The 16,314-nt window shown below is 55.6% G+C and overlaps 1 protein-coding gene across 22 annotated transcripts in view; it reads right to left on the minus strand.

The window, feature by feature from the left end:
• The window catches only part of KIF1A (kinesin family member 1A), a 72,642-nt gene that overhangs the window by 13,066 nt on the left and 43,262 nt on the right, over positions 1 to 16,314 (minus strand). For 12 of the 22 annotated variants that reach the window (XM_064517104.1, XM_064517103.1, XM_064517092.1 and 9 more), the window contains 11 exons: positions 13,188 to 13,306; positions 13,007 to 13,092; positions 12,295 to 12,433; positions 11,918 to 12,086; positions 11,333 to 11,423; positions 10,167 to 10,285; positions 9,828 to 9,883; positions 8,146 to 8,254; positions 7,645 to 7,711; positions 7,455 to 7,539; positions 6,576 to 6,681 (listed from right to left, as the gene is read on the minus strand). In XM_064517104.1, coding sequence (XP_064373174.1) covers positions 6,576 to 6,681; positions 7,455 to 7,539; positions 7,645 to 7,711; positions 8,146 to 8,254; positions 9,828 to 9,883; positions 10,167 to 10,285; positions 11,333 to 11,423; positions 11,918 to 12,086; positions 12,295 to 12,433; positions 13,007 to 13,092; positions 13,188 to 13,306 — 1,146 coding nt within the window. Of the gene's footprint in view, positions 1 to 3,676; positions 3,704 to 6,575; positions 6,682 to 7,454; positions 7,540 to 7,644; positions 7,712 to 8,145; positions 8,255 to 9,827; positions 9,884 to 10,166; positions 10,286 to 11,332; positions 11,424 to 11,917; positions 12,087 to 12,294; positions 12,434 to 13,006; positions 13,093 to 13,187; positions 13,307 to 16,314 lie in introns of all 22 variants that reach the window. The other 10 variants (XM_064517100.1, XM_064517091.1, XM_064517089.1 and 7 more) reach the window with 1 other exon arrangement.

Here is a 16,314-nt window from a genome sequence, read left to right on the forward strand (position 1 = left end):
TAAAGGAGGCGGCAGCGAGGGTAGGGTTTGGCGGTCGGAGAGCTTTGCAGCGTGAATGAGGAGCTCCCGGCACAACGTGCAGGAGGTCAGAGCTGCCACCAGAGTAACTCCTGGGATCAGAAAGGCACATCCCCGGCAAACCGCACAGCCGCGGTGACCCTGTGATTCTCCACTGGGCTTACACTTTGGAAACAAAAGGAAATACCCCCATGCCCAGATATGCCAAGTGAATTATGGAGATCTGCATAATACTAGCACTGCTGTTTTTTCAGAGCAGCAAGAAAACCGAAGCCTGAATCTAAATCTGAGAAGGCAGAAATAATCTTCTTCACAACCCACATCTTCCCTTCCCCTTAGGGCCGAATTCATCAGGGATGCAAACCCAACCTCAGACACCAGCTTACTGCACCATCATAGCAGGGCTGCTTAAAGGGACCAAGAGAGGGGAGATGCTCAATGGACAACAGTGATTTCACAGCTCAATTCAACATACCGTGGGTGACTTCATGGAAGGAGATATTAATGAAGGAAATTCCTCAGCAGTGCCAGGCAGGTGGGTATTTCTCATGCCACCAAGGACTTTGCTATCAAGCTCTACAACACCACTTGTGTTCTCCTCCCCAGGCTGTTCCTGCCTAAATGGGCGCTTTGGACCCCCGAGCCAGAGACCAGAAAAATCGGCAAAGAAATACTAAGATATACCCATTTTCCACTTCACAGCTGTCTGAAAATCCTCTGCAACCCTCTGCCTCAGACCGTTCCTCACAGTACACCTGACAGCTAGGAGGGGAGCAAACTTAACGCTAATGCTAGAGAAGCTGAGAGAAAGCCTCATTTTATATCACATCCTTATGGCCTAAAACTGCTGCCCAAAGCAGCAGGGACTCAATTTCCTCCTGAACACAAACTGCACCTACGCTCCAACGTGGGAAAAGCGGAAAACACATTCAGGTGCTCCATAACCTTAACTCTGCCCTTTCTACAGGCCCCCCTCCAGCAGTGACAACTATCAGAGCAGACTTCTTCCTTTTCCAGGGCAATGAAATCCCCATGGCACAGCCCCCAAAAGGATGGCTGTCTTTAGGATAGGCTTGGTGAGAATCAGCTGGCCCAACTCAGCCCTCCACTGACGTAGCCCCCAAGCTACCTGTATAACCAGCCCTCCATGGGGCTGGTAGCTCTCCAACACAAGCCCCGTGGGCCAGTGCCACAGCTCGCAGTGAGGCCAGACCCCAGTGGCCAGTGGCTCTGCCAGCCTGGCTCGCTGGCCCCACTGTGGTGAGCAGCTTGGCACAGCCCTCACTTCGGGCACGTCGAAGCATTTTGCTGAACTCCGAATCTCGGCGGCGTTCCCTGGGGAGGTCAGGCAGCCCGGCCAGCCAGCGAAGGGAGGCTGGCTGGCAGTCGCAGCGTGGCTGGCTTTGTGTGCTGTCCCTCAGCTGGAGGGCCCACAGGCAATGCCAGGGCGAGCCCCCGTGCTCCTGCCTCCATCCGAGCCAAGTGCATCTGAGCTGCCACTGCAGTGGGGCTGCAGGGACCTGGTCTATGCCGAATCTGCCCTCCTGCACCCCAGCAGGACACAGTGCCCCGCTGGAGGCTCAGCCCTGCCCTCAGGCATCTCCTCCCATCGGAAAAGAGGCCTGAAGGTGGATAAAGGTGCCTGAGACATCCACATTGCCCAAGAACCCCTGGCGGCAGCCCTGCCTCACAAGGAGATGGCACATGCCACATTGCCCCGCTGGGGTGCTGAGCATCTTAAGCCCAGCTCAGGATGGGGACACTGCCATGAGCTTCCCCAGTCACTCCATTGGGAATTGCAAGGCCTCCTGGTGCAGCCAGGAGCATGAAAGTCCCCAGATGCTGCAGGGAGGATGGTCTCCCGCCTCAAAAAGCTATGGAGCCTGGTGGGACTTGTGAGACCCCCATCTCCACCACCAGTCCTTGCTGGATACACTGTGAAACCACATTCCTGGGAGCTGGGAACCGCAGTGCAGCTCCTTCCCATGCTGTTTCACCCAGCTCACCAGCAGTCCTCCTTGGCACCAACTGGCAGCAGCCTTACTTGTCCGCTTGGATTCCCACCACCATAACATGCCCACAGCCATCTTCCCCGCTTCAGTTTCTCTGCCCTTCTCCTGCATTTGGTTCCTAGCAGTGCAGCAACCGAGGGGAAAGATGTCCTGCCACCTCCTTCCCCCCACGGGATACATGAGAGGGGGGGATGGCTGTGGGAGCCCCCTCTTCCCTGGGGCCCCAGTGATGCTCCCATTTGGAGGCTGGGAGCAGCATTTGGGTCTGGTGGCTCTTGCCCACAAGCCCCACACCAGGCTCACCACTGTGGTCCCAGCTAAACCCACACATCCGCTTCCCCAGACATCTACCGCCCTATTCTGCCATGGTACCACTATGTACCCAAATACAGGTGTAGCCTTTACACATACTTGTGTACACACACACACACATCATGTATATATTGCACCTACAAACATAAAATCATTTATATGCAGCAATGTGCACACACAACCCCTATACCTGTTATGGGGTGTGCACACAACATAGGCACACACACACACACACACGCCTCAGAACAGTTTCTACACAGAGCAGTACACACACAGCCTCCCCTCCAGCCCTCTCCTGCAAGCTGCTGGCCACCATCTCTTCTAAGAGCCACCAGCTGACCATAACTGGGAGGAAACTGCCCCTACCAGAGCAGGGGATGGCACAGACGCCCAGCAAAGCCTTCAAGGAGCAAGGGGCACCCAGGCGAGGGTTGGACATGCCCTGCGGATGATGCACACACATCCACACGGCCAGTCCCGGCGGCGGTGGTGAACTTATTCAACTCTGAAAAGCCTCTGATTGAGGGTGACCTCCAGGAAGACCTCAGCAGCCTGGAGACCTTCAGGGCATGCTGTGGTCCAGCTCTGAGTTCGGAAGCCCCCCTGCAAATCATCCCAGCTGGGGAACGATGCATGAGTGAGAGCCAGCCCTCCTGCCTGCGCAGCAGTGCCCAGCAGTCCTCCGTGCCCCACGGGCAGAGCCCAGAGCCTGCAGCGAGCGGCACGGGTGCACTGGGGCACAGGAAAGCAATGGCAGCCAAGCCCCCAGCTGCAGCCTGGTGACCTGACATGGCACCAGCTCATTGCTTAAAGCAGGGGCAACAGGAGAGGAATGCAGGAAGGCCAGGACGTCCCCAGGTCCTTTCTGCAGCTCCCAGACCACAGCCATCCCTCCCCACGCACCCCGGCCCCTGCCAGCCACCCCCGTGGTCCACACCAGCCTGTAGCTACTCAAAGCGCTCCTGGGCCAGAGCTGGGGAAGGGGCAGGAGGCAATGGGGGCAGCATGTTCTTTGCCGGATGTCAGAAAGATAGAAGAGCAGCAAAGTCGAAATGAAAGAACAAAACCAAAACCAGGCAATGGGACACAGGCCGACGAGAGAGAGAGCAAGAAAGAGAGCGCGCGATCCAGTCAAACAGCAAAACCCAAGGAAAAGGGACAGAGTGAAAGAGAGGTGCCCGGGATGTGGGAGGGAGAAGGGAAGAGGTGAATGGAGAGTCAGAAGAGCCGGAAATCAAAGTGCTGTCTTTGGAGGGAGTGAAAGTGCTGAGGTGAGGGGAAGAGAGAGGGGAAAGAGGAGGGGTGGAAAAAAAATCAATGGAAACAAATAATACCTAGGCATATCCGAATCAAGAAACTGCCTGCAAAAACACAAAACAATCACATGGTTAGTGTGGGCTTGAATGGGCAGCAGCAGCGGCAGCAGCGGTTTCAGAGAGAAGCAAGGAAGCCAGGGCCTAGGGCACTTGCCCCTTGCACCCCTTCAGCTCCTCCCCAGATGCTCGGCCATGCCGCGACAGCAAAGCCTCGTGGATGCAGAGAGGTCCCGCATGGATGCACAGTGCGGCCAGTGTGCTGAGTTTCAGAGGAGAAGACGAGGGGGATTCTTGGACTTGGAAGTTTGTCTTCAGCTTGTTTCTTAGGGGCAAAATAAGGGAGCTGAGCCCACCTGGCAGCTTGCCTTTGGGGTTGAGACCTGCTCAACTGCCTCCAGTAAGCGTGCAGGGTGCTGATCCTGCCTGGGAGTAGGTCAGGAGGTGGTGCGGGAAAGCAGAGCCACAGCCTGGGCTGCATCACGCACCAGGCTTAACACACACAGCAATACTTCTCCTTCAGCAATGGTGGGGTCTTTCCCAGATCTCCAGGTCCTCCAGAGCTGCTCTGGAGGATCTAAGAGGCTTCGCAGACTCAGGAGAAGGGTAGAGCCGGGGCTGCTCTTGGCAATGGAGGCTGAATAATGTAGGGTAGCAAAGCAGGGAGCACAAGCAGCCCAGGAAGAGGGTGAGATGGGCCCTGCTCCGCTAGCTCCCTCCCTCTGTCCAGGATCTCACATCGTTAGAGGCTGCTGGGAACAAAGCGTGCAAGAGTCCAAGCAGGGTCGAAGCACAGGGCTTTTGGAATTGCCCTTCATGGCCCTGCTGGAAACCTCCCACCCTCCTCCCTGTCCTATGCCCCTGCCCAGCCTGCTGCAGTGTCTACAGTACCACAGGTGGGATGGAGGGAGATGGCATATACCGGCCCCTCAGCTTAGTTTTGGGGTTGCCCTGAGACACAGACCTCCTGAGCATACAGGTGATACAAGCCCTTGCAAAAACAGCACTCATCTTCCCACTTCTCTCTCTTCCCTTTCCCCTGAATATCCTCACCACCCCAAAGCTGTGCCTACCACCCTGACAGTCTTACATGGGGGGGGAAGAGCAAGAGGCACATTTCCCCATGCCAGGTTGCTCTAGAGATGATGAAGGTCAGGTCTGACTGCACCCAGGACCAAAAGGCCAAATCACCAGCTGATGTAAATCAATGCGGTCCCAGGAGCCAGCATGCCCACGTATCTCAACCATTTAACTCGCAGCACCCGCACTTCTCAGCAAAACGCACAGCAGCTCTGCTGGTCTGAGCTCTCCTCACCTCACCATCCCTGCTCCCAGGCCATCAGCCTCTCGTTCGGCCTCATTTTTTTGTCCCCATGGCTGTGACACAATCTCCTGGTCTGACATTCACATGCGTATACTATCCTGGCTACACTGCCCAGATACTCACAGCCCTGCTACTCCGCTGAGACAGTGGGCTGCACCTCGCCTAGTAGCTGCCCCGGGAGCATTGCAGGGTGCCCTTGCACAGTCAGAGCTTTGTAATCCTCCAGTGAAATACCCAGCCTTGGGACAGGTCACCTTAGTGTAGGAGCGGCCCAGTGGTCCCAAAGAAAATTAGGGGAAAGATGGTCCAACTCCCATCCCACTATGCTCCCACAGTGCTCACAGTGCCCAGAACCAGTCCTGGTGTTCCCAGTGCCGACAACAACTGGTCCCATTCTCATTCATGCACGTCACAGCAACCAGCACCCTCCCCAGCCTGCGGCTCCCCAGACACACGCACTCAGACCGTTCCCCCAACAGCTCAGTGTGGACCCACCACCAATCCTGGAAGGTTCACTCGGCCTGGGGGGTGCCCCCCACACCCTGGGCCAGCAGCTTTGTGCTAGAGGAGAGCTCTGCTCTCTGGGCCTACCACTCTCCCATCAGTGGTTGGACCCAGCCACAGGTCTTCAGAGCTTGCTGCTGCCTGGGGCCTCAGCCAAAGGGACTTCAAACCACACTAGAGAAGGGCCTCGAGACTGCCAGAGACCTGACTTGCAGCTGCCGTCGAGGTCTTGCAGGGCTCTGACGTGGGTACCAGGAACTCAAGGCAGGGCACTTCCCTGGCGTTCTCCTTTCAATCTAGTGCACTGGGGCTTCAGGGCCAAGGCCAAGGGGACACTAAGCCAGAGCCATCCCCTGGCAATCAAGGAGATCTTGATGATGTAAAGCCTCCAACCCTGCTGCTTCAAAACCCAAGACAAAGCCACCACAGGAGGAGAGCCCCCTTGGCACATGCCCTTGGACAGGCTGGGTCCAAGCACAAAGAGTCGGACGCAGGAGTCCCCAGAGTAATCTGTCAGTGCCTGCAGTGATCAGGGATGGTTATCCTGGATCACTCAGGACACACAAGGATCACCCATGGGCATAAAATGACACTTCTGATGAGTTAGCCAGGACACCAGATGAATATGAGTTCATGCCAGCTTTGCCCTGGCTGCAGGAGCCAGCTGGTCAGTACGAACCCCTCCGTCGCTGCTTAGGGAACAGCTCTGGAGGAACAGAGTACATTTAACCCAAACAGTTCTTTGTGTCAGGTGGCCATGTTTGCCACCAGTAGCAGGAGCTCTGTCCCAGATTCACTGTATTGTTAAACCCCAGCCTGGAGATGCTTTGAACACCAGCAGTGGGGAGGAAGCAGGAATGAGCTGGCATCCCCGGGGCTTTGGGGCTCTCACAGTGACTCCTGTCCTGTATCCTGAGACTCTCTGTGGTGCCGCTCCAAAAGAACACCCGCCTGAAGCAGGAAAAGTCTGCAGGACCCTGCTAAGGAGCAAAGAGCATCCAAGGGAGAGAGGCTCCCCACATCTCCCCTGTCTCTGGCCAGCCCCAATGGCACTGTGCTTGAAAAAGGAACACAACAAGAAGCCACACGCACCGGTCATCCTGCGAGGGGTGGATGTATCCAGATGAGAGGATGTTCAGGGACAGGATGTTAGGGTCAATAAGAGACTCATCCGCTTCTGGGGTGTTCCGGATCCGACCTGCAAACACAACACAGGGATGCTCTGCTCAGGCAAGAGGCAGCCCTGCAAGGTCCTTCATGACATGTAGGATGAGGGAAGAACACAAGCCCATATTTCTCAGCAGGGTTATTTCCCAATAGCAACGGAGGCTTAAAAGCAGCAAGAATAGCTTCCCAGTGTATCTGCTCTTGGCAGCATGGGCCTGTTCCTGGATCCTTCCTTCCTTTAGCAGAGAAGCATATAAAGCCCAGCACCTCCCCAGTCTCCTGCCTGCCCTGACGACATGGTGCCAGGCAAACTGTCCCTCCCTTTCTAGGCTCTCTGCGTCCCTCAGGGTACTAATGGACAGAGCAACTCCTGGGATTTCTTAGTAGAGCATGTCCTGGGCAGCTCAGCCCAGGGATGATCTTGCCGCTCCTCTGTGTGGACCAGCAGCCTCCCTGCACTGGGAGGCACAGGAGCCCAGTGCTGTATCAACAGGACTGTTCAGAGCCCAAGCCTTGGCAGGAATACACTGGCCCAGAAGTTGCTAAGCTACACTGCCATGCTGGCTCTGCCTGTTGTTTCTGACATGATGTCCAGGATCAAGTTGCCCCACCACGTGGCACCCTTCTCCATGGTCTCACCCACAGAGCAATCACCTCTATTCCGCTGCAGGTAGGATAGCAGGAGAAAAGTGGAAGACAACATAAAGCCCTAGGAATAGGGGAGAGCAACAGGGCCTGGGAGGAAGGGTTTAGGGGAGCTAGACAGGCTGGATTCAGGTCCCACCCAAGCCCAGCTCTGCTTACCCACAACTAGCTCTCGCACTTCCTTCCAGCGGATAAGGCTGCCTGTTTCATGCACCAAGGTGACAGTGATTCTCCTCTGAATACCCTGGGACCCACGAGGCCAGAGACAAAAAGGCAGTGGTTAATATGGCTCCTTGACAGAAGGACAGGAGACAGGTAGAGCATGGACTGGATTTCAGACAGGGAGTACCTGGTGGAGGAGGAAGGTCCCATGGCATGGCATGCCTCCACGGTGGTCCACAACAGCAGGGATGTAGCTAGAAGAGAGCACTGTGGTGTGAGACCTAGTTCTGACCATGCTGTGAAGCCCACCAGACTTCCCATAGGCACCAACCACTGGACAAGTCACCAAGCAAATTTACAGCTAAACTGCACTGCCTCCCTCTCCCTCTTTTCTCTCCTCTTTGCCAAACAGCTGAAAACAGGCTGTGACTTTTAGCAAGGGATAGTGCCAAGGGCCTCACTGCCACCTCATGTCCCCAAAGGTTCAGTGTGCCATTTCTTCTCCAACAGATCCCAAGGGGGAATTCTCATTGATCTTGGATCATGGTGGACCTCATTCTGCAAGGACCGTTCCACATGTGGATGCTACAGTGTGGCACAAGCAAGCACAGGTGAAATCCCAGCACCAACAGTCCCCTTCTACAGCTCCCCTCACCCCAACCAGGCCTTGCTAAGGAACAGGACTTACTCGCCGTTGGCCTCCAGCTCGCAGATCTCAAAGAAGACCATCAGATCATACTTGCACTGGCAAGGCCCAGCACTGGGACGGGTCAGAGTGCTCAGTTTCGTTGCAGGCACTGCAGTGGGTTGAAAAGACAACTTAAAAATGAGGCGGAAAAGGGCAAGGTTGCTGCTGAAGTATGGAGTAAGGCACATGACAGCACACAGGGTAAGGCAGAGCAGGCAGTGACCTCGGGGGTAGGGGAAGACATACAGAGCCACCAACCAGGGGTGGCAGCAAGACCGCAACAGGAGGGAGTATGTATGTGTAACAGATGGACACAGCCCCATCCTGGGGACCTTTCTTCCCACCGTGGGACCAAAGCAAAGGAGCAAGGATTTCAGGATGGGGCCTGACTCATCCTGGAGAAACACACACACACCAAACCCACAGCTCCAGTATGGACAGATCTCAAACCACTCATTGCAGTGGGGTGCTCCAGCACCAGCTGGGCAGCTGAGGAGCAGCTAGAGGGAGCTGCAGCTCTCTGGTGCTGGAGTGGGAGGTAGGTAGACACATCACAGCCCACCTGAGTGAGGAGCTAGGAAATACGGAGTTCACAGCAAACCAAGGCACTCAGCTGAATGGAAAACCAGAATGACTCGGGTCTCAAAGGGCTGAAATGCAGCATGGATTTGTACGGCCTGTACAAAGACTGTTTGTCTACAAAGACAGGTGGCAAAGCCACGCTGTGCTCTCTGCGTCCCCCAAGCATGTCCACTCAGGGAAGGCTGTGGCAGGAAACCCGAGGAGCAGCTGGTTCTCCCACAGCTCTGTGCAGGAACGAACCGGGCTTCTGAGCCTTCCTCACAGCACCGTTCATGACAGGCAGGGGAGGCAGGCGAGCAGCCTCCTCCCCGTCGCTCAGCAGGAACGAGGTGGCTGCGCTGGCTGCAGACAGTGCGTGCCCAGAGAGTGTGTCCAGGAGCGAGCCAGCCAGCACGGTGGGCACCAAGTGTCTAATGAGCTGGAGGGGTTTCGCTTGCTCTTCCGAGGAGGAAGGGAAACAAATAGAAAACCCAACACAAAGCAAAGTAGTTACACACAGATACTTAGCAATAGTGAGGGACAGCATAGCGAATGTGGGCTGCTTTGGGCACACAGTACAGAGGAAAAAGGCTGTTGCCAATGGGTAGTAAGGACTGAGAAGGGCTGGTCTGCATTAGCCAAGGGAAGGGATGCTGAAGGACCCTCGTGCCTTCGTGGTTGCTCTGGTGTACAACACATTTTGTGATGTCCATGAGATGCTGTTCTCTGCTGCGGTGTGGCAGTGAGAAAGAGACTTCAGCGGCCAGCACCTGCTGAACCCTTGCCACCATCTTGCCTGTCCTGCAAATGCATGGCAGAGGCCACTGCAAATGGGAAGGGCCTTGCAACCAGAAACCATGCCTGGTCGGATGACTTGGTGTGCAGCTCTGAGGAGAGGGCTTGTTTATCAGCACAGGAATTTCTGAGTGACCAGAATAAATACCCCTGACACAGTGCTTGGCCACACCAGTGATCTGTAGTACTTGCAACCTGCCCCCTGCACAGAAATGCACAGGCAGGTACTGCTGAGTACTGGGACCTCTTCTATCCCAGCCCCAGCAGTTTCCAAGCTTTAGCCCAAGCCCTGGACACTGTAGAAAGGGCAGGAAGCAAACCCCTACCTGGTTTGGACAGCGGCATGACACGGGGGAAATGGCGCCGGGATGGCCTCAGCGGGCTGCAGAGAGAACAGACTCGGATAAGATGATCCACACACAAAAAAGACAAAGGAGGCCCAAATTCAGCCAGCTGCACCTACATCTTGGGGCCACCCAGTCCCTCAAGCTGCACCCATTTTCTCAGCCCCAGGAACCCAGGTGCCCTCAGGTTGGTGTCTCACCCACGGCCCACAGAGCCCTCAGACTGTGACAGGTCCCAGCCCCAGGCCCCCACACAGGACTCCTGACGCGCTACCTAGAAAGAGGAAAAGGCGGCCCACGCACACCCCAGGACACACTCACCTCAGGACGTCCTTGCAGAGAGGTGGGAAGGGATGCTGCTGATAGTGCCCAAAGACTTCAAATACAATTGGTTGGCTCTTGATGTATTCAATGAAAGACTTGGTCACCTCTACGGCAATCTGAGAGAGAAAAAAAGTGTGCAACAGTGCTGTTTAGTCTGGAAAGAGATGCAGGTAGAAGCAGCAGCCATGCATTAATACGAAGGCAGGAGGATCAAAGCCTGCTCTGTTCCTTGCACTGTCCACTGATCTCCTTCCCCCATGGCCCCTGGGTTGTGAAGCTCTCTCCACCAAGACCACTGCCATGAAACCCTAGCTGCAGGGTCCTGTTGTAAGGCTGTGTGTCCACGAAGCCTCACAACTACGGCCCATGGGAGGGCTTTTTTCCCCTCAAGGCTCTGAGGCTTTTTTGGTTGGAGGATGAAGTATTTGCATGCTTGGGTACAAGGCCAGGAGGTCTCCGGAGCAGAATAGTCTGGGCTAGCAGCTCCTTCCTGAGGAGTACCTACCGAAGTAGGTACCTACCGAAGCAAGGAACCATTTTGTGAGGCATCCCTAGAAGAAAGCCTGAGGGAGCCAGACACTAAGAAAGCAAAGCCTAGAGCCTTCACCTTGAAAAAGGGGATTTTCCACACAGAAATCAACAGGAACACTTCAGGAATTGGAGTCAACTGCTCTTCATCTTGGGGACAAAGCAGTGACTTCTGATCTTTCGCATTGCAGCTGCCTTGTTTAAGGTTGGGATTTCTGAGCTGACTGGGACAAAATGGTTGCTGCATGCAGAAAGCAGGCATCGAGGAGACAAGCTGGAAGGAAATTTTTCCTCTGGGGAAAAGATCCCAGGAGACTCTGTCTGTGCAAGGCAGATTGGGCTGTGACAGGCAGGAAGAACAGCCTGTCCTGCCACCCCTGCTAAAATCACCAGACTAGTTGTTGTTGGTAATTTGTTCAAGTGTGACAGAAGTGATGACCCATCAAACCACATGCTGGATATCACCTGGCACATTCCCCAACACATCTTTCTTGATAGCACGGCAGGGACAACATCTCCCGTACAGCTGAGAAGGGGACCTTCCAAGCTAGCAGCTCCAGAGCTGGATTCAACGCTCTGAGAAGACCCCAACTATCATGGAGTAGAGGAAATGCCAAGCAGGGAGCGATACTAACATTCTGCACGTGGTAGAAACCCAGAGGCGGCCCCCGCCCTGTGTTTTTCAAAGGTTCTGTTGAAAAGGCCTCGTCATGGCGATGGATGAAGCTGCAAAGGAAAGGAAAGTTGTTAAGTGGTAGTAGAACAGAGGTTGGATGTAATGAAACAAGGAGTGGAGAGAGAAGACAGGAACCAGGAGAATGGGCCATTCCCTCTTGGGGGCTGGATTTTGTAACCTGGGCTAGATTGCTACGGAAAACCACCACACACTGATCTGTAGCCCACCAAAGTCTGTGAAAGACATTCACTGGCTTTCACCAGTGACTGAACGAGGTCCCACACAGACAAAAAGGCCTGTCTCACACCTCTCAGTTTTGTGTCCCCTCCTTGAAAGCCTTGGACCAGAATTAAGGGTGGGAGCACAGACAATGGGATGTGTGCTTTCAACCCTGTCCTGGCTCAGCCTGCCCAGGGATTCACAAATAGGGCCAGGAACAGAGTGGCTGGGACTCCCTGACATCTGTCTGTGCCTCTTCCTGGTGCAACCAGATGACCTGAGCATGGAGGAAGAGCAAGGGCCGGGGCAGGTACTGCAGTCTCACTTGAACTGGCAGAAGATATCTGCGTATTCTGCTGAGATGCTGGAGGCTTGGAGGACAGTGACTCTGAAAGTGAAAATGCTGCCCAGCTTCAGGTGATCCAGAGCTGCTTCCAGAGGCCCATCCACTGTAGACTTCTCTGGGCTATCCAAGAGAAGGTCCTCTGGAGTCACTGTAGGGAGAAGAGAGTCATCAGTGGAAGAGATTGTCCTCCTGGTGTATCCATAGCTGCTGGATATGGGCTGGTGAAGACCCCAGGCTTTTAGCACTTAGATGACAAAGATCTGGTGAGCACCACAGGCTTGCTGCTGGGTCCAGCGCTGCTCGCTGTGTGCTCAGCACCACCCCATCTTCCCTCCTGGCTGGTGATGCCTGCTCACCTGCACACGTGTTGTTGTTGACTTCGTCTGCAGACGGGCCCATGTCACTGATCTGCCCCTGTCCTTCGACAATTCGCAGCTCCTCCTGGGAGGTTCCCGAGCGAGACATTCCTACTGGGGGGCAGGACTCGGACTGAAACTGCAAGATGTCCAGAGAAAAATGAGATTTAGAGACACCAGGGGTCCCAACGGTGGCCCTGCTGGGTCTGTGGTCACTGGGGGCTCCCTGCCACAAGTACTCGAGCAGAGACACAGCCTGCAGTAACAGCTCCGCTCTTCTCTCCTGACACAGAGCAACCCCCAAGAGAAAAGGCGCCTTGGTCAATGCTGTGTCACAACCAGGCCTGTACTTGATGGAAGTCACCAGAAAGCAGGGTGAACTGAGCAGCAGCCTACATCCTTCTCCAAAGGGAGGAACGCCCCTACACGAGCAGGGAACAGGGCCATGAACTTCAGCATGGATGATGGGTGCTGGAGACAGAGTGGGAGCTGCGTGGGACGGATAGTAGCAGGAAAAGGTGGATCGGGAGCACAATCCCTTCAAACCACAGCTGATGCAGTGTGATACATACACCTCTCCAGGTGGATCACATCCACTGGTTGAGAGCATCATGATCAGCTGGGGAACTGCAGGGGCCTGCAATCAAAGTCCCCCATCCTTTCTGGACATGCACAGAAAGCCATATTCCCTGGACAGGCATCTCAACTGTACCTTCTCAAAGTGCTGGTCATCAAAGGATATTTTCGCTGTCCCTGACTGCCGCACTCCTGAACCATAATCTGGGGCTTCTTCATCCGCTGGAGGAAGACAGACAACGAGGCATTACCAGGAAGGCTGGAACACCCCTCTCACTGGGGCCGTGAGCCAAGGCAGTGCGCACGCCTGCTCCTACCTGAAATGGCCTGGACTGCCACGCGCAGGAAGCCTTTCACTTCGCCCTTCTCGCTGACGATGGCAACGCGGTGGACCAGGGGCACAGGGTAGAGCAGGTTGCTGAGGTACACGAAGGCCCTGCCGGATGGAAGCAACACAAGAGAGCGGTCACTGCTCCCCACTCTGGGGTTCCCAGACACACGTGGCAGGCCACCGGCAGCCGGGATCACAGGTCACCGCTCACATCACAACATGGTGCTGCAAAGCAAAACTAAAGAGAGGCAGCCAGGGCCAGCCGGAGAGGGGCAGGGAGCGGGGAGACTCAGCGTGCCGAGAGCGGGCTGATGGGAAAGCAGCACTACAACAAAGTCAGGCTTCTGTGCTTTTCACGATGAAGCAAACGTGGCAGCGCGGCATGAGGGCTAGCATACCTCTTAGTCTGTCATCTCTCCCGTGGGTGGGACAGCGTCGTGGGGAGGGGAGGGGGACGGGGACTGTGCTGGTGCCACATGGAAGCTAGGAAGAGGACCTTCTTTGCAGTGAAGAGCTGGAGGACTAGTACAGAAGGTGCTGTGAAACAACTTGGGGTCTGCTGCGGAGTCAAAGTGTGGGGGGAGAAAGGGGATGGGCAACGCAAGACCAAGGTGGGTGGAGGCAGGGAAGGAGGGCGATGGAAGAAGGGAGAGGCCAGCGGGAGCGAAGGAGAGAAGGAGAGAACAGAAGGGAGAGGAAAGGGAAGGTCCTGGCTGGAGCCTGGAAGGGCCCGACTTCCCAGCTGTCCGCTGCGGCATGCAGGGACCTGCCTCTGGGGAGAAACCCTGCTGGGGCTCCCACACTCCGAGCTCCAGGTCTGCCTGCAGCCAGGCTCCGGGCACCAGCCAACTACAACCCTAACAAGCCTCCAAGAGGAGGAACCAGGTTTGGGCTGACCACATGCCACTCTGCCCCCTCATGTCTGGGGCCCCACTGGGCTGCACAGAGGCCATGGCACAGCCTGATGTCGCTCAGCAAGGGCTGCGCCACCAGCAGGTTTATGGAGCTCAGGCCTGGCCCTCTCCAGTCTCCAGCAGCACCACAGCTCCCTGCAAGGTCCTCATGTCTGCCCCAGTTCTCACAAGGGGCATTCCCTAGGCTTGAGTGGTCCCTGGGGCAAATAAAATTTCCCCATCACTGTTAGTGGCACAGGACCTGCCCAAGACACGGCTCCTGAGAGACGACAGGGGTGGAGGAGCAGGCTGCTGTCCTGCCGGCTCTGCAGAGCACTGCCGTGCCATACAACTGTTGTGGAGCAGCACTGACTAGAGGTAACTCTAACCCTGCACAGAGGAGATGCTGGATCATGTGGCTAGTGGAATTGGAAGCGTGCCTATGTCCCCCTTGTTCCTCCATGCGTGTCACTTCGGGGCTTCACGTTGCCTGATGGGGCATCATCAGACCAGCATGCTGGTTCCTCTGCTTGGGCAGTGCAGACTCCGCACTCAGCGACTGCCGCTGGCAGCTCAGGGCCTCCCCGCAGCCTGCCAGCAGCTCCAGCCTTCACTATAGCACAAGGGGGCTGTGTCCAGATCACTCTCAGGAGCATGGGATGGTCGCCGCAAAGGGGAATCGAACTGCAAACCGTGCATCTACTGGACAGGGCCAGTGGGTCTGGAGTGGGCTGCAGCTCTCTGGGATCTTGCCAAGGAGTCCAGATTGCAGTCAGATATGCAGCCATGGGATGCTGAAACCACAGCTACTGCCCACAAAGCTAACTAAAGCTGGATGGTGACAAGTGCGGCCACAGCTGCTGTTCTGCCTGTACTGGCACATTCAGAAAGGTGCAGATGGGCTCACAAGGTCACAGCGTGCATTTCTCAGGCATGTTGCCTCCTCTTGCTGCCTTCCTCAAACTCGCAACAAGCCTGGGTCAGCAGGTCTCCCTCCCACTGCCAGGCTCACTCTGGAAGTTGGGGAACGTTTTTGTCCTCTCTGGCTGAGAAGCAGCATTCAAAGGTCCTTTCCGTGCTGTGGCGATCGCAATGTGCCATGGCCTCAGCAGTGACCGGTCACCACCCAATGTCTTCAGCAGCGAACTCCATGCAGAGATGTGGAAAGCACCCTTGTCTGCAGCTCTGTACTGCCCAGCAAGCCAGCTGGGGAGCCGTTCTCTCCCAGTTCTTCTGCCCAAACAAGAGGATGCAGGGCGCCCGGTGTGCAGGACAGCAGCACACATCTGCAGGTGTCCAGAACTGTCTTGACACACAGTGCCCTTGTACTTTATGAGTTGGGATCATGCTGGGAACTGCTGGGATGTGCCTGCTTTGGGAGGCTTCCAAGAGGGCAATGAGCATCTCTAAGTGGCTGGCTTCATTGCTTCCAACTTCCTAACCTTGCAGACATCCTTGGAGATATCCAAATGGCAGAGCTTGGCAGCACTGCAATGAAAGAGCATGCAAAAGCCCAGGAGGCTCTTGCAGGAAGGACATAACCCTGCACGCTCCGAAGCAGATTCAAGTGTGACCACTGACCTCAGCCTTGAAATCCAAAGGCTCTCCCTACTCTTATAACTTAGATTGATCTCAAACAGCAGTTTGGGGCTTTTTCCACCCAAAGCAATTTCAGAGGAATCAAGTCATTGAAGCAAATGCAACCCCCCAATAATCATCTCATGCAGGACAGTCCTGCCAGGATTGTTCTGGGAGGCCGAGGGCAGCCTCCCCTTCGGGCAGGGAACGCACTCCCACGGCGGCCCCAAGGCAGCCCAACATTTGCCAGTGCTGGTGGTCAAATGAATGCTTCCCATTTCCCCATGGGCAAAAAGCAAGGCACGGGCCTCAGGTCTGGCCCTGCTCAGGAGGAGGCAGCTGGAGCTTTCAGGCATCCTACATTGCCTCGTCTCTGCTCAAAGGCCACCAGTGACAAATGGCTGGACCATCCCATGGGGCGCCTGGCTGAGAAGGGCGGTGTGCATGTACATAGGCCTGCAAGAACCCAGTAGGGGATTTCTCACAAGTGAGAGGATTTGGGAACACCTGCCTGTGAAAAGTTTCCTTTGTCGCTGCGTGAAATCACGGTGCAGCTCATCCTGAAGCAAACTGAAACCAGGCAGGTCAAGGAGGGAGGAAAAGGGGATAAGGAGAGAGGGAGGAGGGAAGGGAGGAGAGGGA

The sequence above is a fragment of the Dromaius novaehollandiae genome, chromosome 9, assembly GCF_036370855.1.
Source record: "Dromaius novaehollandiae isolate bDroNov1 chromosome 9, bDroNov1.hap1, whole genome shotgun sequence".
Classification (NCBI taxonomy): domain Eukaryota; kingdom Metazoa; phylum Chordata; class Aves; order Casuariiformes; family Dromaiidae; genus Dromaius; species Dromaius novaehollandiae.